The 23,367-nt window shown below is 40.0% G+C and overlaps 1 protein-coding gene across 4 annotated transcripts; it reads right to left on the bottom strand.

Moving 5' to 3' along the window:
• Positions 1–71: 71 nt before the first annotated feature.
• CSNK1D (casein kinase 1 delta) lies at positions 72–23,344 on the bottom strand. 4 transcript variants are annotated; one of them, XM_031599040.2, is made up of 10 exons: positions 21,277–21,619; positions 16,367–16,477; positions 14,767–14,915; positions 14,046–14,274; positions 13,507–13,677; positions 11,985–12,133; positions 11,259–11,430; positions 10,747–10,886; positions 5,002–5,068; positions 72–3,219 (listed from the first exon to the last, which is right to left on the bottom strand). In XM_031599040.2, the coding sequence occupies exons 1-9, from the start codon at positions 21,350–21,352 to the stop codon at positions 5,036–5,038; spliced, it is 1,230 nt and encodes a 409-aa protein (XP_031454900.1). In that variant the 5' UTR covers positions 21,353–21,619; the 3' UTR covers positions 72–3,219; positions 5,002–5,035. The 4 variants fall into 4 exon arrangements, with proteins under 4 accessions (XP_031454900.1, XP_031454901.1, XP_089978014.1 ...); XM_031599041.2 differs by lacking the exons at positions 5,002–5,068; positions 21,277–21,619 and adding an exon at positions 23,248–23,344; XM_090121888.1 differs by lacking the exons at positions 5,002–5,068; positions 21,277–21,619 and adding an exon at positions 23,092–23,183.
• Positions 23,345–23,367: the final 23 nt, after the last annotated feature.

The following is a 23,367-nucleotide window of genomic DNA, read 5'->3' as shown; positions in this document are numbered from 1 at the left end:
CATTGTTTGTACATGTGAAATGAGCAATGTTAAAAGGAGCTGCTTTTGCCAAGTAGAATTACAAAACCCCATAAAATAAATATTTTTTTTTTATTTCGTTCTTTTACAAAGAAAAAATATGATTGAAAAGAACACGTTACACTCCAGCCGATGATCTACTCACACATTCAAAATTCCACTTTAAAAGGTTCTCGTTGGGAAACTCCATTCCTGTGAGCGTTGCCCCAGGCAGTTTTTTACAGAGCAGCTGCCACTCAGGTTTGTAACATGGAGAAAGGCAGACAGAGAGGAGCTGTGCTCGGGGCAGCCCTGCTCCGCTGCAGAAGGAAGGACAAGGTGCTGCCATGTGCTACACAGCTTCCTCCAAGGGAGCTTTCAAGTACGTTGGTGAAGCTAACATGGAACACACAGACTGCCTGAAGGCCTTCACTTCAGTACCTCTGCTACAGGGAAACATTTCTTTTCAGTTATTTTCAAAGTATGTGTACCACAGAGAGGTCAGCAACTTGGTAGCCATCAAGATTACGTACAACTGCAGCACGGGTGATGTTTTCCACATGAAAATACATAGTTTTAAATGAGATTAAACTAATTATACTTCCAGCTTTTCAAGGCCTACTCATCAGAAACAGAGTACTCCTGAAGGTATTTGCCCTCAGATTTCCTTTTGAGGGCTACATAGCAAAAGCTGGGACTACACAAGGCATTGCGGGCAGAGTTTGGTATTTCTTGTTGCTTTGCTCCTACCTCCTGTAACCAATGGAGTCTCAATAGCAGTTCTCTTTCCTGTACCTCCTCTCACTACAACGTATCACTTGTTAGATAAAGCTTTTGTGAAGATGACTTCTAGAAAAGAAGCAGTACTCAAACAGAAACATATAGAGACAAAAGAGGTGCTCTCTGCCAGCAAAGCAATGGATGTCCTTTTTCCCCCTGCATACCTCACATTCTTCATTCTGCCCCTCAGTCCTTCAGCTGACATTCTAGCTATCACCATTTCATCAAACCTTTGCAATGGACAGCATTCTATGTACAGAAATCATTAAAAAAAAAAAAGGTTAAAAAAGTTACATCAAGTAAACAGTAAAGAGTCATTTTAAGTAAGTTACACCAAAGAAGAATAGAAGTCACTATGAATGTATTTACACAATTGTTAAAGTACACAAATACAGTGGTAGTACAAATGAAGTGCTCTGATACTGGTTTCCAATACACAGGTTTATACAGACAGTCTAACGATGCCCCGCAGGATGGAATTTAACTATTACGAAGGAGAAAAACTGCCCACAACTGAGAACAATTCTAGAAGTCTGCAATCAACTTTTAAGTATAGCACAGCAATCTAATGTTCCAGATACAGAGAGAATAAAGAGGCTGCTGCCTTTGCAAGTCCCTCTAGCAGTACATTATTAACCACAGATATTTACAAGGAAAGCACGGTGAAGTGTAAAACTGTTCAAATGGTAGTGCACATGCCTAAAATACCAAAGGTTATAGTGACTGAGGAAATAATTCTCTTATGCAAACTTATATATGGATCCAGCTCTTTAGCCTTCCCACTACGCCAGCCAAAACACGCTGCCCTGTCAGACCCAGAGTACACACAAGCAGATACTCAATGTCCTGAAATCACCTGAAAACATCCAAAGGAAAATGAATTGTATTTCATCAGTTGATCTTTTTTGGGGGAGGGAACGGTGAATTTGCACAATTTTAAACAATAAAAATCATTCTTCCTAAAACTTGGAAGGCCAGTAAGCCTTTAACAGTTTGGGTTTTAAGCAGGGAAGAATTTCTTGCAGTAAGTAACCTTAAACAACCCTTGTATGTGTATTTTCATTCCCAGCACGGAACCTCTCATGAGTAATAATGGTATGAAGAGTACTTCTGGTACTGTTTCAAGCACTACTTGGACAAAACACTTATTTTTGCATTATGAGACTGTTTACAGTGGCAATAATATAAAGCATTTCCCATATTTAATAAGGACATTTTTGCTAACAACACCTGCAACAGTTTTTTGGACAACCAAAGCGAGCCATCCATTCCTAGCTAATGATTCTAGAAATACTCAGGTTGAATACAGTTTGGAATTAAATATGGTACACACCTGAGTCCTAAAAATCCTCAGGATTTCACAGCAAGAACGCTTTAATTCCTTTTTTGAGCCTTGGCATGAAACAGAAGATGTGAATCAGAAGTGTGGCTGGTTTCTGTTGGAACACACAGATGCTAAATGTGACATTCATTCACCGAAGTGGCAACATGCATTGTCCACTTGCAATACCCTCCAACCTAACCCACCCCAGAGTGCAGGAAACAAAATGGTACCAATAAAAACAGGATTTGAAACCATCCATTTAAAACTCCAGTGTCTTTCACTTTGTTCTTCATATTCTTAACAAAAGAAATTGATTTTCACCATTTCTCCTACACTGAGGCCCTCCTGCGGAGTCTTCCGTTCTCTTTTATGCAAAAGAATATTAAGAATTCCTTTGTGTTACATGGGGAGGTAAATGGTAAGTGTGAATGAAGACATTGAACAGTAAAGTAAAACTCTTAACAGCTTTAAAAATTGTGAGAAAACCTTCTCAGTCAGAATGAGACAATACAAAGAAGTGAACGTTTTAAATACAATCAGATGACTTTGATTCATTTACATGCTCCCTGCCAAACTGATTTTAAACAAATTTCAAGTCATTGTCTTTAGTTTAGGATTGCTTGTATTCTACATGTTTAAATCAGAGAAAAGCAAGAGTTCTTTACAGAGAATTAAGCCAATAATTTTAGCAAAATGATACAAAAACTTTCTTAAACCAAGTAAAAGATTTATAGTTACAGTGGAATAATAAAAAGGGGGTAAAGTCTGCCGCCTGTGGAGGGAAAACTGAAATGGCCATCCAGTAACAGACGGTCAACTCTGTAAACCATCTTTCTTCTCCAGCCCTGTTACCACAGGGTTCTCTTAAGGTCACTGGGTTTCTGGCAAGTGTCCTGTAATGGCAGCTGCTGGAGTCTGTCCATGTTCCTCCAAGTGCCTTTTAAGTCACATGGAGAACTCCAGTCGTATTGTTTCCACTCTAGTTCAGGGTATTTTTTGCTAGTAAAGCCATTGATAACATAGGAGATCAGCCATGCATTATCTGCCCTCCATGGCAAAATAAATGTTCATCGGTGCACAGTGGACTGGAGAACACCGGTAGTTACCCGAGCAGGAATCTACCAAAGCCAAAAACAAGACAACATCAGCACAAATCCTTCCAGTTAACACAAGAGTGGCTCTCAATGCATTTTCAAATCATTTGGTGTGAAAAGTGAGAACGTCAATTAATAATCCAGTGAGCTACATGGTGTTTTGCACCCACCTTTACCTACACGAAGTCCCCTGTATTTTCCTCCTTTATTAGAAATTAACATGGAAAAGTTACCTTTCCAGCCAGGAGATGTTTTGAAGATAAGTAAACAGAACATAAGCATGCACAGAAGAAAGACCAAACCAGATGAAATCTCTACTGATGTGCAGAAATAGATTAAACGAATAATAAAGTTTGGAAAAAAACCCAAAAAGGTAAAAAAAAAAAAAAAAAAAGAAGTATATGTATATTCTCAATAGCTTTTCATTTGTTGTTAAGCATTGTGTTAACTCACTGCACAGATTACTTCAGCTTGACCTATTTCAGGAACAGGGTAATATTATTTCAATAACGTGCTGTGAAAGTGAAAAAACAACCACATATCACTGCAATTTAAGCAGCAAGACATATCTAAATAGCTGAATCATTAATCAGCATTATTTTAAAGTTGTAAGCAGCTGCAAATAGTAACATACACACGGTGAAGGCCAAACAATGCAGACACAGCCCTAAGCAGAACAGAATCTGGACTCCTCCCACACAGGTCTTTTCAACACAAAGCTGAATGTTTGCTTTTTTTTTTATGGAACAAATTTTTATTTTTCAAACAAGCTCTGATAACTGGAATTCCAAGTGCTAAGCTGCAATTTACAGTTGGATCTTTTCATGTTAAAACAGCTTAAGAAGCAGCCTGTGCACAGTCAGCCAAGCACACAAAGCAGGAGGAAAAAACAGAAGAGAACAGCAGGATTCTTCGGCAACTAGAGATAGAGGATTAGTGCAAGCTTTGGCCTTAGAAAGGAAGTGAGGCAGCAGATGGAGTTAGACAACAGAATTCACTAAGGAACAGAAAAATCTCACGGCCTTTTTTTTTTTTTTTTTTAAACAAGAAGCAAAGCAAAGAAGAGGGTCTTGAAATACTAGGAAAGCTTTCTGCTATCAAAGTTCAGATTCTAACTGAAACTTGTTATTTCTGCGATGAAATCTGTTATTGCCAAAAGCAGAATGGACTACAAAGCTGAAAGTTGCACACAGCGAGGCAGAAACTTCTACTATGCTGAACAGTGGGAAGGAGTTCTAAGTACCCAAATCCAAGTCTGCCTGCCCCGAGATGCTCAAGTTTCAAACGATTCTCATTAGTATCTGAACATTTTTAAAAATGACAGCTCTTAAGGAATGGAGAAGAATATAAAGCACTGAGACCTCTATAGCAGAACATTCCATTAATGACAAGACAAAAATATAGTTAACTGATTCTTCACACAAGCGTTTTGCTTTTACAGTTCTGAAGCTGATCTGTTTTCAAATAGATGATACACTGCTGCAAAACGTTCCTGGAAAGACCAATGATTCTAAACCATCTCCATTTTAGAGCTGATTACTTTAGTGCTGATGCTTGAGTGATTTTATGGACCCTTCAAGCCACTATTTTTGTCAATTCCGCTCAAACATCCAAATGGAACAGCAGCAGTCATTCAATTTTTGGAAGGACATTTATTTTTACCTTTAGAGAAAAACAATGCTGCATCAAGCATCTGACCGGAAGGCACAGCTCAGCTATGAGATGCGAGAAGAAGCAAAGACTGATGTTTCCAAATGCTTTTCCCCACCCCAGCCAAAGCTTTGGTGTCTAAGGAGAAGGACTCACCCTGTGCTGCCTTCCAACGAAAGGAGACGAGCAGCTACTTGCCATGGTGTTCGAAAGGAATGCTATTCTGAGGTAGGGGAAAAGACAGCAATTTGTAACGGTTCCACTGCCCCAGTATATAAAGATGTCTACAAATATCCAACCTAAATTGGCAGTTGCAAACGTATCTTTTGAAGAGCTCTGATTTCAGATTTCTATCAGACATTTCTACCATATTAAGAGATACGTACAAGGAACAAATCATTAGCCTTCAGGGAAAGCAGATATGATCAGAAGAGCAACACAGAGTACGATGCCTACTAGGATATATATATGGAGAAAGATTTGCTCATAAGGAGATGGAAATTGCAAAGGCATTGGGAGTATGTTGCCTTTTCCCAGTGAAGTGGCACAACACTTCAGCTTCTTGATGCCAGTGTTGGCTACAGTTTTCTAAAAACCTCTATTTTCAAAGAGACCTGTTCAAATATTTCTTTGTGCAGCACTCCAATCTCTTCTTCCAGATAAGGAGAGATACATTTGTTACCAACAGGAATTATAACAGCTTTGACTCTCAGGTGCTGAACATGCCAAACTCAGGAGAAAAAAAAACAATAATATCGAGCAACTTACTGTGCACCACGAGCAGTCCAACTGAAGCAGGCTTTCACAGGACCAAACCTCTTGTGTATGAAAATGAAGGCTACTCACCTGCACCTACACTCTAGGGATGATCACTGCATACTCACACTTTTGTGACGCAGTCTGTGCAGTCCGGACTGACAGAACTGATTCAAAGCAGTGTTTATAGGAATCCTCATGCCTTCTTCACTAAGTTTTTCTTTTATGTTTCACAACTGACTACATATAGGAGACTTAGTGAACAACTCATTCATACAGCTTAAGAGTACAAGAATCTTTAAGCTGCTGGTGCAACTTTCTGCCCTGTTCCTATCACAACACTGCACTCAGATGAGTAATTTAGGTTTGCTTTAGCTCTGAATATGCAACCTGGAAAGGAAACCAGTTCTTTCTTGCAAATACAAAGGGAGCAGATGATCCTCTGTCTTTTAGAAGCTGTCTCACTGGCTGTCTTTGCTTAGACCTCTGCATCACTCTTCCCCAAATATGAGTATTTTAACTGAGCAAAAGGAGCTTTATGTATATTTTCTGCATAAACTTAAGTTAGAACAATAACTGTTGTTGTCAAAATTCTGCTTCAACTAAATCAAGGTGATCTCTCATCTTTCAGACAAACTAAAAAGACAAAAGACCTCATCATACATCGTGCTCTCCCAAGCACAATTTTCACAGCTCTTCTGTTACTTTCAGTTTCTCAGCAGTTCAAGATATTGAAGACTGAGCCAGACAACATTCCAGTACTCATCTCATTAATGACATGAGAAACCTTCTCAATTCCTTTTAAGTACTGCATCATATACATATTCAAGGATGAAATTACACCTTTCCATTATGACATCACACTGACCTTTGCAACACAGAACTGCTGCCTCCTCAATCATTACCTATCACAGATATATAGAAACTATATGAGACAATGTGCTTCACTTCCTGATTATGATCAGATTTTGGAGTCCTGCCTTACACCTTTTATTTGATTAGGCTTTATGTAACTGCCCAGCTCTCACCATTTATCATCATCAAAACACCTTGAAAACCTGCAGTTTCTTAACTACTGCATTCACTCTCTACCATCAATAAAAGTACAAATAGCACAGGTTGCAGAATTTCTCACTTCACAGGTAACACTAAGTTTCACAAACCCTTTTTGGAGACATGCTAGTTGTTATCTGAATAAACTCCTCTTACTTAGTGCTATAAAGTGCTAATAGCTTTAATGGGGATGACTGAGGTACAATGCCTTGAAGGTGGAAATATGGCTATGGCCCATTTTGCTACTCTTACCAACCACTGGTTTTCCACGAGTGTCAAATTTCTCTGATCAGATCTATTTTTTTTGTAATGGAAGTTTGGTTTGCACCATCTACCTTCCCAACCTTTGTTTTCAGTTTCAGCCCAAACTGATTTAAAACTATTTGAGAAAAAAAAACAAAAACAGTAGGATAGATAAAAACATGGAGTCATCTTTAACACCACCACTTCACTGAGTAACACCTATGTGTTTCCATCATCCATCACCAGAGTTCAACAAGCAGCAGCCCTTTCTCTGGGAGTTGAAATTATAGATGCAGTGTTGCCTCCAAAGCATCCGAGTAACGTAACAAAATGAATCAATCCAGTTATAAGTAACAGAACATTTGGATTTTAACCCAAGGCATCTGTAAATCTTGACAACAAAGTTTAAAAGTTGCTTTCTACCTGGTCTGTGGTCTAAGCACTTCCTGAGAAAGTGTAGCAGATTTTCCCAAGGTTCCCAAAGGAAACTAACATATCTGAAAACAGACATGGATAGGCAGTTGCTGTTCTTTACTGTTTTCATGATAAGACATGGAATACTTTTTTATTTTTAATTAATATAATTTTTAACCTACTCAAAATTGTCCTTAATAGCCTTGCCATGCAAGCTGGATACTTGCTATAGCTATAAAGTAAAATTGAAGTCAACCTCTCTTGCCTCCTCAATCTGATAGGCCTATGGGAAATTGTTCAAGTTATATTCTGGTTGCATACTGTTATTCAGCCACCACTAATGGTCAGCAGCTGTTCACTGCCTTGGTAAGAACTAAGGGAAAATGACAGGTGATGAATGATTAATTCAACAAACCCAGAGAAGAACCAGACTGGCTGCTATTATAAAGAAGTCAAATTCCATACTTGGAGTGATTCCATGCTTGAAGCAGAGTGCTCAAGGGTGGGTACAGAGATATGCAATCACACCACAAATTGTATAGCTGGCAATTTAAAGATCACTCAAAAAAAAACCATCCATATTCCTACACAATCTCAAGAGTATGCTTATTTTACAAATTGGACAGAATCAAAACCCATCTGCAAGCCCATCTGCATGTTTCAAACCTTAAACGCATCGAAAAAAATGCAATGTATGCACTGAGCTTCAAGTCAGTACTACAGAAAAAAAGCCTTCAAGATACACTCAGATTAATCAAGTTTAATTGCCTATCACAGCCAAGTAACATAATTACACTTACGTCTGTTACACCCTTGCCTGACTGGCAACAAAGTACCTGAAATTTGCTTAGAATGTCAGAGACATTCATACTTTACTAGGAAACCATCTTTACATTTGAGCAAATATTCAGGATCATGACCTCACAGTATAGCCGAGGTCAGAAGGGACCTCTAGAGATCATCTAGCCCAATTACACAGCCCAAAGCACAGTCAGCTGGAGCAGGCTGCTCAGGACATGGTGCAATGGGGATTTGAACATTTCTAAAGACACTCCACAACCTCTTAGGTGAACCTGTTCCAGCGCTTGATCGCTGTCATAGTGAAGGTCTTTTTTTTAATGTTTAAGTGAAATTTCATTTTACTCTGTCCCCACTGCCCCTCAACTTTTCACTAGAGAACACCAAGGTGAGTCAAGCTGCACCTTCTCTACATGGACGCATGAGGTTTTTTTGCATACTTGATGTTTGTCTACCCAGAGCCTTTTCTTCTCTAGACTAACTGAATCCAGTGCTCTCAGCCTCTGCTCATATTTTAGATGATTCCTTACTCATCTTTTTGGCCCTGCACTGACCTTGCTCCTCCACAATGCTCCTCTCCTGTACTGAGGAACCCAGAACTGCAATGGTGCTTCCAAAACTCCTGATCTGTATTTTGCCATGCTCTATACAGGAGTATAGATAACCAGAACCTAAGTATGCACTGTTCTGCTCTTTTAGTTTTGGTACTACTTTTAAAAACACATCTCTGCCTTGAAATACTACTTTTGGAGGCAGGAATTGTACTTCAGTGAGTAACTTATACTGGCAAGACCTGCCACTAAAGACAACACAAAGCCTTACCTGTGAACTATTTTCATCCAGCCATTTCTGCTCCTGCATTGTTCACTCCTTGTGCAACTACATTGTTCAACTCTTCATTCAGTTGAAAACTAACCCCAAAAACCCCACTCCACTTTTGTTACAGCACAATTGCTTTCCAATCCAATTCAGCCTCTACCTGCTTGAATGAGGAATCGTATTACTGCACACATAATTCAAGCAACCAAATCATCCAGATGAGATGATCTCCAGACGTCCCTTCCAGCCCTTCTGTGATTCTGTTATCTTAAAATTATCTGCATTACTACCCAAGGATCTGAAACTTAGAGCTTTTTTTTTTTTTTTTTTTTAAGAAATCCAAAGTAGCACTGCTCAAATCCAAATGACTGACATCTTGAAGTTCAAGATCTCGATCAAAAGCTAAAGCCAGGCCCACTGCTAAAGGGATACATGGCACCATCTAGACTTGGAGCCCTTTGATGTGGATATGCCTAAAAGTACTGAAATAGTTTTACAGTTTCCAATTTCTCATTTGGTTTTTGGCCTGTTTCTATCCCCATTATACAGCTGAGGGAAGGAAGTTTCCTTCTTTCCTAAAAGCATTTTGAAATCGATTAAAGAAGAAAAACTTCTTCAATATGAGTATTCATCATCTTTGCCTTCTTTTTGCAACCTCATTCCATCTCACATGCTTTTATTTTATTCTCAGAAAGAGAATGAAGTCAGCTACACATTTATATTTTACTAGACTCCATAATACTTCTGTTGTCTGAACTTTTTCATTTATGCTGTAAGCCACAATGTTGAATCCATGCACAAAAAACAACCTTGCCCTTTCAGTCTTCATTAAAGACACCCACCTCATCTTTATCTAAAAGAAAGCTCTCTAGAGTGCTAAGGATTTATGTATAGAAACATGTATTATCCAAAATACTTAATTCTGCCAATTAAGTTGTGCAGTGAAAAGGAACTGAATTTATTTGTATTAAAAGCTCTGACAACAAGGAATAGTATCAGTTCACAGCAAAGATTATGTAGTTAGATCTCCAGCACTGTGTTGAGGAATTAATTGAAAATCTGCAGGCAACTGTATCAATCCTCCTAACATTCAGCTCTATTGCAGTGTACCAGTGCTGTGCAGGTAAGGCTGAAGATAAATGACACAAAGCCATGCTACTCACTACTTAGTCTATGTAAATGCCTTAAAAAAGTTTCAGCAACACAATGAGACCTAAAATATATTTAAAATATTATTTGCCAGACTTAAAATTAAGATCTCAAAATCAATGAGGATAATTTCAGTGCAGACTACAGCTATGAATCACTGCATCGTTCATACTCCTGCCATCTTCTCCAACTGAGCCTACTGCGATCTCTCTATCATTCATGCATGTGGCTTCTTATCTGCTTGGAATTAAAGTACTGCATTACAGTATTTCTTGATTTCTACTCTTTTCTGTTTTTTACCAATCATTCGTTGTCTATTCTGCATCAATAATCTCTGCTCTATTCATTTGGAAACATGACTTTCACCAACTGGAGAACCTGTAATTTAGGGTAAGTATTCTTCTAGGTTTTTTGCACAATACATACACCAATGACTCCTTCTGTACTTTGAGGATTTTATGATTTTTGCATAAGACTATAAAAACAATACAATATTACAGCAGTCTACACCAACATCACAAACATTCGGGCCAAATTTCAAGTATTTATTCAACTCAACATTGTCTGAAAAATCAGTATGAGATCACAAGAATTACTTGGTATGTTCAGCTGGCAAATTAACTGTATCAAACCACACCCATTCTTCCATTACACAAGAATTTTTTTTACCTGTGAAGTGGACATGCGAGAGGTGTCTTGTCGGCCCGTTAAGTCAGACGATGAGACATTGACAGGGGCACCACGGTGCAACCTCATACTCACTTTTCTTTCTCGTTCCATACCAGACACTGGTCGAGGAGATGTGTTGGCTGCAAGAAAAAGTGCATTCGAATTTTCAGAATGAGGAATGCAATAAGAATGCAATCAATGGAAAAAATTACGCTGTTTGCACATGTAAATTCTACAAGATCAAACCAGAGAAATCAAGGCTTTCATCTTATATTCACAGATAACTCAAAGTAGCAATTGGCAATGAGTGTGTGTAATTTCCATAGATTGAAGGTAAAGTTAAAAAGGAAAAACAAAAAACAATCAGGCAAACAAAAAAGCCCAAATGCTGACTCACTCAAACAAATACCACTCCCATATCCTTATTTTATTTTCAAATTCCAATGACCAGGAACAAACTGCAAATTAGAGCAGTCTGTGAGGTGTATCTGCCCACGTATTTGCTTACTTACCAGCATGTGAAGTTGGGGTAAGAGGAGTAGGAGGAGCTACATCTTGTGTTCCCCTCAGCCTGCCAGAAGCAGTGGAGGGCAATCCACGCACAGCTGGGTTCCGTGTATGCCTCAGCCTCTCCTCTCGTTCTCTCCTTTCACGTTCAGCATCTTCAGCCCCTCTGCTTGCACCCTATGGGTCAGGACTAGTGAACAACTTAAGGGATTACTGAGCTTACAGCTATGCATTTGGATAAATATTGAAAATAAAGAACTAAAGTTTTAAGAACTTGACGTGTGATTGGGTATCAACATCTTGATAAGATTTCTTGAGAACAATCATAGAATCAGTGCATGGAATTGCTGGGAGAGTCTTCAAATTGCTAATACACACACATACTGTTAAGGCAGTTGGACACTTCCTAAACTGTTGCACGTGACCTGTGCTAAAGATCAAGATAGGAGAAAATAGGAATTCAGCTACCAACGTGGCAACTGCCTAAAAGGAAGGACCTTAGGAAGCCTCCTACATTGACAATCCTGTAACTACAATTTTGGCATTAAATCCCAATCTAAAGCCTTCTGTATGTCCTGCTTTTCCCTACTTCCCCTCCCCTTGTTTTTAAGGCAATAAACCTTCTGGGACAAAACACGCTTAACGTACCAGTTAAGAACCCAAAACTGACAGTATAATAAAAAAACCAGCATTACAAAGAATTGTTTTAGAAAGCCATGCCAGCTACTCACAAATTTCAGCATGTTCCAGTCAAACACATAGTCATAGGAGAAGCCTTGTCGGTGGAAGAGGTTTCTGAATAACTGCCTTAGGTAAGAGTAGTCAGGTTTGTCATCAAAACGAAGAGAACGGCAGAAGTTCAGGTATGTGGCAAATTCAGCTGCAATAAAAGAAAGCCTGTTTTTCTCTTTCAGCTTCACATTTGCTTTTTATGATTCAGAATCATTAAAAAAAAAAAACAAAACACAGAATCTCCCAAACATAAGAATGCTGAAGTAATACTGGACATCTACTGAAAGCAACACTATATTATCCCCTCTGCCAAGAATGGTCTGAAAAGAAAATTATTTGTCTATCACAGATCAGGCAAAGACTCCATTTATCAATAGCAGGGAGGACTGTGTGAGGATGAAGAAGAAAGGTTTAAAACTACATTTCAGCAAAGAAAAGATTTTACTGGCCTTTCTTTGCTCTGAATGCATTTAAACTTAATGTACAGAAGGGCACAGATTAGCATCTCTCTGCTAAAATACCAACTATGCAGCAAAACCAGAACATTGTTGTGAATTCAGTGCTCCAGAGACACATCAGTGTTTATCTACCAGCTCTTGGCTTCAAGGCTTTCCAGCTAAGATGACGTATTAATAATTCACATTAAGTAAGGAATTCTAGCAAACAGCACAAGAAAAGTTGACTATCTTCTGTCTGTTAACACCAGAGGAAAGAAATAGTTCATGAGTAAAGGAACATGCACAACAGGACTTTTGAAACACTCAAGAGAAAATAAGCTTTCATACAACTCTAACCACAGCTACAGTTCCCATCATCATACTTAGCTGACAAAGGACAGGGCAAGGAAAGAACAGAGAGAGACCACTTCATGAAAGGTGAGCAATATTCTTTGAGGGTAGCTAATATGTTAACAAGCTTTAAAACCATTATTCTGCACGGATCAGAAATTCTTATTTATTACTATGGTGTAAATACCAAATTAAGAAACAGTTTTGAGGGATGATGCCAGGATTTGGAGAAATTCTTACACCCCTCACAGATACTGGCCATGGTCAGGCCAGACTGGATGAACTTGGAATGACAATTCCAGAAAAAGACTACTGTAATAGGTGTAACTGACTGTACTATCTGGTTTATCCAAGAAAGAATATCCACATGCAAAAAGATGGGCAGCTTCTCAAAAAGATATTTGGCTGTCAGTCATCCAGCCAGTATCTATGCATGCACACACAACACAGCACAGATCACACACACCATGCTATCCTTCAAACTCAAGAGCACCACAGTGATTGCTTACTAATAGTTAAGACAGAGACTAAGTAGAAACAGTTTATAAACACAGAGATTCTTGTCTTGAAAGCACAGCGTCGTTACCATGAGTATGCCCAATTTTAGAAAAAAAGTCAAGATGACTGTAAATATGCTTCAAACATTCTGACAGAGGAGCTAGACAGCATAAGTAAAAAAACAAACCACTAAAAAATGAATACGTGGACCTAGTGCCACAAAAGAGCAACTTACAAGGATATCCTTTACACAAAACCTCAATGGGTGTAGACATTTTCTTTTCACTGATACGTTCGTATTTCTGTCTCTTTGTTGCTGCTTTCAGTCCCTGCCAGGGGAGGGAGCCCAGGTTAAAATACATCAGTACATAGCCCAAGGACTCCAAGTCATCTCTGCGAGATTGCTCTACAACAGCATAAAAAAGTGGACTCATTAGGTTTCATTATCTAGTGGAAATAAAACAGAAGACTGAGCAATAATGTGTCAAAAATCCTTAAAAAACAACAGATAGATGGAAGTCACTACATCCATGTTAAACTCACCCAGCACTAGAAAAAAAAAAATTATCACCCTTGCAATTACTGAAGAAATGTGTTAACTCCTTAGAATTACAAACTGAACCCCACCCCAGGAGGCATAAACCCAAGTGTACTGTGTCACAAGTGCCAGAATAGGGACTGTCCTCTATGCCCCCAAAAAGCAACATCAACTTGCACTGAAAATATGTGCATCAGCACTTGTGAAGGTTCTATTCATTGTTTTTCCCAGCTCACCAATTCCAAGATGAGTGTTGATGGATGCATAACGAGCAGTTCCTGTTAGGTTTTTATTCTCACGATATGGGATATGTTGGTGAGTTCGGGCATCCCGATACTTCTTTGCTAATCCAAAGTCTATGATGTAGACAAGATTGCCTTTCTTCCCCAGGCCCATTAGGAAGTTATCTGGCTTCACATCTCGGTGGATGAAATTCTTAGAGTGAATATATTCAATTCGACTGATCTACATACAGAGGACAAAACAAGTGAGATATCAGTTGTACCCTTTTCTCTCAGAAAAACACTAGCAACGTTATCACTACTATCACATTATCTTAGTGGTAAACCAGATAAAGAAGATTTTATTGCAAAAGGGCATTAAAGAAAATAATTCGGAAGACAATAAATATGCCTTCCCCTCCAGCTCTTCCTCTGTGTCTATTTTACATTTGTTTCTAAAAACTACCTTCATATTTGAGCCACAACATCAGGCTTGCAAACTGCTCACATCCAGTTTTAAAACCAAGTTAAAACTCTGTAACCACTTTTGATATAACATTTTATATTTAACAAAACTCATTTTGAGTTCTCCCCCTCCCCCCTCCAATGATACATCCTATTCACCTCTAAATAAATATAAACAAAAAATATAAATAAAATACAGCTGGCCAGGGTCACTCAAGACATTTTAACCTTAACATACTTTGCAGTCACAAACAACAATGCAGTTCCCTACCATTTGGTCAGCAAGTAACAAGACTGTCTTGAGACTAAATTTCCTTGAACAAAAGTTGAAGAGGTCTTCAAGACTCGGTCCCAGCAGCTCCATCACCATGACATTGTAATCCCCTTCAGCACCACACCACTTAATAGTGGGGATACCCACTGGAAAAAAAGGAAACAGTTTATTAAGCATAATAATTTCATTTATGAAGTTGGTACACACAGATCTTCAGGGCTCTTTAGGTGAGCTCCAAGAGTCATTACTGTCAATGTTTGTATCTACAGTGACCCTTAATATTTGAGGCATTTTGAAATTAAGTGTTTGATCCCTTTACAGCTGGACCAACACAAAACTGGAGCTCAAGAGATCTGAAAATAGCTGCCTTCTTGCCCAGTCCCCTCCCAGCCTTTGCATTTTGCTTGCAACTTGCAAGTAGCCAGTGGTTTTGCTGGATTTCAACCTTAAGTGCTTTGCATGTATAAACATTCATAGAGCCTCCAAAACAACAATAAGGAGAAAATCAGAACCCTGAAAAAAAAAAAAAAAGACACTGAAACCACTGAGTTTTATTGCTAGAAAAGGCTTTAGAAATCAAATTATTAGTTTCAAAGCCTACAAAAATCAGTGTAAAATAGCTCTTTTAGGTTACAATTTGGAATGCATTTTCACCCTTGCTTCATGTTCTTGCTTTCCCTCCAGTTCAGTGACATTTGTTGTTTGGTGAATTCCTACCAAGACAACATTGTTCATGAGAAAGATTATATACCGCTATACATCTAGATGGAATTTAAAGTCAGCTTCACTTTATGGAGAAATTTGGGAAATTATTCCACAAAGAACTGAAAAAATGCTCAGATGTATTGAATTAAACCTGCAGATAGCCTCAGACAGGATTTCAAATATCTTTAATTATGCACTTTAGAAGTGAAAAAGTATAGAAACACTTCTAGAATCACAGAATGCCTTGGGTTGAAAGGGACCTTAAAGACAACCCAGCTTATAACCATCTAGATTGTAATTAATTCACTTAGAATTTTCACTCTTATTTACTGCAAATTACTTTTTCCTAAATTCCTTTCACAGAAAAATCCTTATTTGGACCATTACTAAACTTCTGCCATCTACCCCTGCACTATTCATTGTGAGAAGACGCCAACATGGCCTTCACAAACCCATACAAGAAATATTCTACCCCTCATTACATGCAGGTTTTAATGAGACTTTTACATTGCAGAACTCTCAAACATGACTGATTTCTCCCGTGGGCTAGGATAAATACCACATGGATACTTCTCTCCTGTTCTCTCCTACTAATGCCATTATATCTTAGAACACCTACTGCAAGGAAGTATCTCAGATGAAGGAATGCTAGCACATGAAACAAAAAATTACCCTGAATTTACTAAGTTTAGAATTGTGCTCCTACATCAGAGCAAACCAGGTTAAACCCTACCTCACATAAGAACTGAGGCAGCGCTCTTCACTTATTCTTCCACTTTTCCCACTATTGAAAGAGCTCTGAACCATTAAATACTTACAGGTGGCAGATACATCAAATACAACAAGAAAGAAAAACAACAACTCAATTTCTGAAGAATGAAAGTTTGCTTGCCTCCACCCTGCATCATTTTGTAGATTTTACTCTCGATGTGGAGTTGAGGATGTTTGGTTTTCACACATTCCAGCTTAATTGCAACCTCCTCTCCAGCAGCAATATCAGTTCCTAAAACAAGAAAAGTGTAAAATATTGGTTAAAGTATTTTTAGGGTGAGTTTCCTTTGTTGAGACTGAAACAAAACAAAAAAGGACAAGTTAATTTTCAATGGCAAAGATTCAGAGATTAAGTCATTGAGATTAGTAGCTTAAGAGAAAAGCATTAGGTATTGTAGCTCAGGAAACCAAGACCTGCTATCCTACACAAAAAAACAGAACTCAGGTGTGTATTGAGAGGAGTCCCTCCTTCCAGCTTGCAGTGCTCAGAATGGATGTTTTTTAAGTATGATGAGTATCCCTACCAACCCACGGAGTTTTTGTTTCAGGAAACTGATTTACTTCATCACTTTTGAAGAAACATGTACAGGAAAAAACCTCACATTCTTAAAAACTGGTAACGAGGCAAGAAAAGCCACCACAGCACAGCAGCACTACTTAAGAACTATAAGAAATAGGGTTTAGTATTTTTGTGTGACACTTCTCAGCTATAGAGCCAACTCCCTACTTGCAGAACGTGGCTCTCTGCTCCATTACCTCATAGTTTAGGATCACATGAGGTGCCATCATCTGTTATTTGTTCTTATCTTCGTTTCCAAAAGCTTCCTTGGAGGTCTGCTTTTTGTTAGCAAAGGCAGTAAGTGATCACACTATGCACTCTTTATGACACCCAGGATTTCATAGACTTCTGTGGTATTTTACTCTCTTATAACTCATCAGTGCTCAAAAGCTCTCCTCATTCTTCATGCAAGTCATTTTTACTGTTCTATTTATTCCTTGTTTCACTCATTTTCACCACTTCCAGCTCGACAGTGCCCATTCTGAGGGTTACACACCATGACTAAGAGACAAACACACTATTATCATTTTTCCTGCTTATCTACATTTTCCCCCCATGCTTTTCTCTGACTGTTACCGAGTACTAAACCATATTTGCAGAGCTACTATCATTGCAAAATCTTCTTCTTGGGATTAAAGAGCAACTTCAGAGCTTTATCATCTGGTGGGTATAAAGGCAGTTTAACACCTCATACCACAGACTTCAGTGACGTGCACTGAATTTCCTGTTGTTTCACTGGCCACATCATTTGAAACTGACATCTTCCCATCTTGCAGTTTGCAATTAGTGTTATGAATATATTTATATTCATGCTGTTATTCAGCTGTGTTACCTCAGAATTCCATCCATCCTCAGGTTCTTTTACGATTACACTGAGTAACTCTGGCTGTAATGCACTGCCAATGAACTCAAACTGTTAACCAAGCCTTTTGCTCTACCCTCCACTTCTACCTTTAAAGCAATGTTTAACTCATATACAAAGATTCAGCTTTATGCCACAGCACCTTCATTTCTTGCTCACCACCAGCAAGGTTAATTAGGGTAACATAGGCAGATCCATTACCTAAGGATCAAGGCAAGTTTATTTCATTCTGAAACTACTTCATGTGCTCTTGAGCACTCGCAGGGTACAAACACCACCTCTAACCTTCTTAATAAGTAATCAAAGCTCCCAATGAAACCTCTCCCTCATTTTCTTCATATTTCCCACAAGTCTTTGAGGAAACAAAGAATATGAAGCAGTCTGAATCTACAGGACCCCCCTTGGATTTCTGTCTGCTGAAGTCCAAACATTACAACCCTTTGAAGGAATGCTCCTTGGGATGCTTTGTCTCAAGGCACCCAACAGAATCCAGTGTCACAGCCTTAGCATAGAAACCAACCATATGAGCTTCTCCAGACAGCTCTTCTCTACCATTCAATAAGCAGACCAAAACACAGGGTACTGAAAGGTACACCCTGCACACAGATAGCTGCAGATATCTGTGTCTGACCAGGCCAAGGCCTGCAGAAAGGCAAATCAAGATTTGCTGTATTCCCCTATCAAATTCTGCTCACTGCTGCTCAACAAACCATGACCTCAACACAGGAGATCATTTTTGGGGACATTTGCTCTTCCCAAGAGGCCTGCATCACCTATGATGGATAAAGTCCTCAGCCAAGACTTCACTTCTATACACACCCCCTCTGTGAAGATTTTGCTATTAAAAATAACATAATTAAAATATGAGTCTTGCAGGGAATGAAAATACAAATCATTCTCCCCAGTAATGCAACTCAAAATGTTCAGTTCCTTCTTCACACAAAGCATGGCACAAATTTCTAAGATAATTTTGCAACGACAAAAGGATTCGTTTCCTTTAAGAAAAATGTTAAAATAATCAGCAGTGTTACAACTGATAATTAAAAAGCAGCACAAGCAGCACAATGAGAAGAGGCACAGTATGGAGGCAAAAATAACAAGTCATGAAAATATTTCACTTTGAATAGGAAAATTCCAAGTTGAAATTTCAAAATCCTCTGCCGAAAGGAAAAGCTTAGAGGTTACTTTAATTAGTTTACAACACAAAGACCACCTCTAAGAAAAGAGATGCAGTGAAGAAGTCGTGAAAACACAGTGCCTGCAATGCCTTCATGACTCCTATCTGTTTGACCTTGTAGGTGGAGCCAAACACAGATGCTTACCCTGATTCTTTTCCTGAACACTGCTCATCTTTTCTGCTATATAAGATATCTGACAATCCAAGCTATTCTTTCCTCTGGACAGGAACTTCAGAAGACAGAGGTACACTGAATTCTTCACTTTTATTTTCTTAAAACTGTCTATGGTACTTCATTCACCATAGCATCTCAGAGCTCTGTGCTATGGACCCTGTTATGCTAAGTGAGCCCAGAAGAGCTGTAATATTTCCCTCCCAAGCACAAAACAGATGGAAGCTCACAAATGTACTGAGAGCTATCAGAAGTGATTGTACTTTAATTAATTAATCCTAAGCTCTGAAAGAATGCAAGAAGTAAATTGTACATGGCTATGTGCACTGCCTGAACGACCAAGCAGAGCCTTTTTGTTGTTAAACACATTTCATTATCACCAAAAGCACAGATTTTGAAAGCCTCTGTTTTGCCACAAATGGCTGGCAAAGCAAACCATCCTCTACAAAAGACCACAATATTTAAGTTCTTGACACAGCATTTTCCCTTGGAAACAGATAACTGTGCCATTAGCTGGATCTTTAAGGCAAATCATTCTCTGCTAGCGGATGGCTCAGGAATCACACTTGTAAAATAAGGTGTAATTATCAATCCACACTGATTACTGAAGAACAACAAAATTTGAGGCACGCACAATGCTCACAGTGAGAACTAATTGTAGATCTACACTGAGAACGTAGGGATAAAAAGGACAACATCTGAGGATTAGGAATTCTTGCACAAAAAGTGGCAGGAATAAAGACAGAAATACTGATGCCTGAAAGCCTTTCCTGCTGTGGGCTGTATACATAAAGATAAAAGTGACAAATGAAATCATTTCCCAGCCAGCTTCCATACATGGGAGAGTAACAACTGAGTTGTTCATCTTCTACCCAGCAGTTAATCTGGATTATAAAGCACACATTTATTCTACTTGCACTTTAAAACTGTACTCTTCACCATTTAATTTACAGCAGTCAAACCTTTAGTAGGAACACCTCAAAATCACAGCAAGATGTTTCAGATTTTAACTGCTGCCTTAAAGCAGCAATGGTTGCTAAAGAAGATTTTGCATAAGTGTCACCTCTCTCACAGCACTCTTCATTCTTTTACAATCACATCCTCTGCCTCTACACAACCACATGGCTGGAAACATAGAATCTTCATCAAGAAGATGATCTGTATTACTGATAACCAGCGTTTCATTACCCGTAATTAAGAAGCTTCAGCTAACAAATTATTTCAGAAGACCAACTGTGCATTGCAACACAAAAAGGTATAGTTGCCTAGAAGTAAAATACATTTATGTTCTGTGTACACCACCATACATGAGCTAGGGATGTTTTCACTCCTCAGACATGTGAATTTAGCCTACTTTAATGCCTGCACGTTCCTCCCCTCCAGTTATTTGTTCTACTTTCCCCGGTTACCTCAAAGTTCAAACATAAAAATGCTCATTTCTATGTGGCAGCATAAATATCTGGATCTACAGGGAATATTTATGTATATTATCTATTTATAATATCTATTTCTTACAGTTTGAGAGTTTGTAGAATACTGTGACTACCTTCAACACACCCATTTTCAGAACTTGGTGTGCCCATTGCCTGCTGGCACAGCTGGAACCATCAGCAGTGAGCCATTACGACAGAAAGCTCCATAAACCAGCAGGTAAAGGCAGTCCTATCCCACAGACTTCACAATCACATACAAATTGCAGCAGCAAAATAAGCTACACACCTTAAGACACAAAGGGCAGCATTCAAGCAAGAGGACAACTGAACTGTACTGATTTTTAAGGATTTGATGCATTTTTAACTTGTCATCCCTTAGCTGTGTGATATTTCTTTTTAGGCCTTGTAGGAGAAAGCAGCATCCCTGTGACAGCGATTTTTCCCAGTGCACTGCGGTGATATTTAATGCTGATGCTCATGTTTCTTTCCCCAAACCTCTTCCCCTTTTACAGACGAGACAAATCACGATGCCCAAGGTCACCAAACAACAACGTTAAGAGGCAGCCAAATAATCCAAGAGTCCTGACGTCCACGCTGTCTAAATTAGGACATGATGTGAAAGAAACATCGCGCTGTGCTGGCAGCGAGGCACGACGCACCAGTGGCCATTTCCCGGCGGGCAGCGCTACCTGAGCTCCGTCAGGGTGAGGCGAGGCCCGGCGGGTCGCTCCCTGAGGGCCGGGAACGGGCAGGAGAGCGGCGCCCAGCCCGACCCCAATGTTCTCCACAGACCCTCCCGGTACGTCCCCAGCGAGCCCCGCTCCTTACCCAGGTAAATGTCACCGAAGGAGCCGCTCCCGATCTTCCGGCCCAGCCGGTACCTGTTCCCAACCCTCAGCTCCATGGCGGCGGTTCGTTTCGGCCGCGACCCGGTTCTGACGCTCTGCCCACCCTGCAGGCCCGCGCTCTTCTGTCTCACAGCCCCGCCGTTCCCGGTGCCATCGCGGCCTCAGTCCCGCCGCTCGGTGCTGGCGAGGCGGGCAACACCGCCCTCGTAACTCCTGAGAAGGATGGACGCGGATTCCACACAACGCCGACCCCTCAGCAACTCCGGCCCCGAGCGGCCATACTGCGTGACCTCACTTCCTTAGCAACGGGGGCGGGGCGCGCTGCCTGTGGCGTTGCTGGGGAGTCGCCATATTGTGTGACATCACTTCCTTAGCAACGGGGGGCGTTGCCACGGAGCCGCCATATTGTGTGAACTCAATTCCTTAGCAACGGGGGCGTTGCCAGGGAGCGTGGGCGGTGTCCCGCTTCCGCGGACCAGTTTGGCTTCTCATCTGCCCTTCCCATCGCGCTCCGTAGCCTGCGCAGCCGGCCTGCCAATCGCTACTGCGCATGCGCTTCCTCCCCCTAACCTGTCTGCTCCGCCAGTGTCTATGGTCTCCGGTCCTCCAGGAGCAGTAACACGCATGCGTGTACAACGCGGTAGTGGCGTCTTTGCTTTTACCGCTCTGCGCCGCCAGTCCTCCAGGATTTATGGTTATCAGTCCTCCAATTTCCTTATAATATGGTCTTCGGTCCTCCAGACAATAACTTTCACACACACAAAAAAACTTTCACATGCAAATTAATTTTTTTTTTCTTTGGTTCACAAATAAAAGCAAAAAAAAAAAAAAAAAAAAAGATTGGCCCTATGGTAATAAATATAATTTAGACCAAGATATAAACATCTAAGAAACAGTATTTTCTAATGCTATGGGAAGAAATAAAATCACCCTGCAGTCATTCCAACAGCCCTCGTTACAAGTTACCGTTGCTCACTGCAACATTTGTTTTGCAATGCAATTTCTGAGAAATTACCAGCAAAGAACTGTTACCGTTAAGCAGGTATTCTTTCTTAGTGGCACTGGGGATAATTACGCCATAAGCGCTTCTAAGATTTCACAGATAGTACATATTCATAATTCCTTCACGAAGTAATTAACATATACACGCCTATCTCAAGAAATGGCGCTCGGTCATCTATTTCACGGTTTCTGCTGCCACCTAGTATCCTGTCAGTATCACGACAGCCCACTCGACAGCCTCTGGCTTCCTCCACCGACCTTCCTCGCCTGCCCTCTAGATGAACTCTCTTCATGCTCAGGAATGCCTTCTAATGCCTATTAGAAGTAATTTATAGGTACCAAACCCGTAACATTTGCCTACTCAGCCATCTGAACATCTGTTATTCTTGGGATAGACATAAGTTCGGCATCCTGCCTTTCAATGATATGCTGAGGAATCAGAAAGGAAGGAGGATAGGGGGAATATCTTGATGCCAAGCTTGTCACATCCCAAGCTACTCCCAGAATAGGCCAATTCAGCCTCGTGTGGAGGCCCTGGCCTCTTTGATGCTTGGTAAGCCCACCCATGCCTTTTCATTCTTGTGTTTCTTTTGCTGAAGATCCCTGGTTAAAGCAGAATGGCCTCACAGCATGCTTTCTAGTTTATAATCCATAACTAAACGTTATAACTAAATCCATAACTATTCACAACATCTAAAAGCAATCACAGTTTTGCAAGCCAGAGTGGATCATATCATGCAATTCAACAGCCATATTTATAAGGATATGCTACTGAAATATGCGGTATGTTTACTTCTTTAAATCTTGCTGAATGCACTCTCCATTGAATCTGAGCATCTGGAGGATGTGGATGGCATCTTCCAACTCCTACAGCCAAGCTGCAGCAACAAGAAAACAGCCACATTCTAAAACACAGAGGGGGGAGAATAAAACAAAACAGCAGACCAACCCAAGAGCCAAAGCACTGAAGCAAGGCCTGAGCACAGACGCATGCCACAGCTTCCAGCAAGGCCAGGAACTGCTAGGAAGGCAGAGGAAAAAGAGAGCCCTTCTGCACCTGGCTTTCAAT

Source organism: Phasianus colchicus, chromosome 20 (assembly GCF_987193195.1).
Source record: "Phasianus colchicus chromosome 20, bPhaCol1.hap1.1, whole genome shotgun sequence".
Lineage (NCBI taxonomy): Eukaryota > Metazoa > Chordata > Aves > Galliformes > Phasianidae > Phasianus > Phasianus colchicus.
This window is presented reverse-complemented; position numbering and strand designations above follow the sequence as displayed.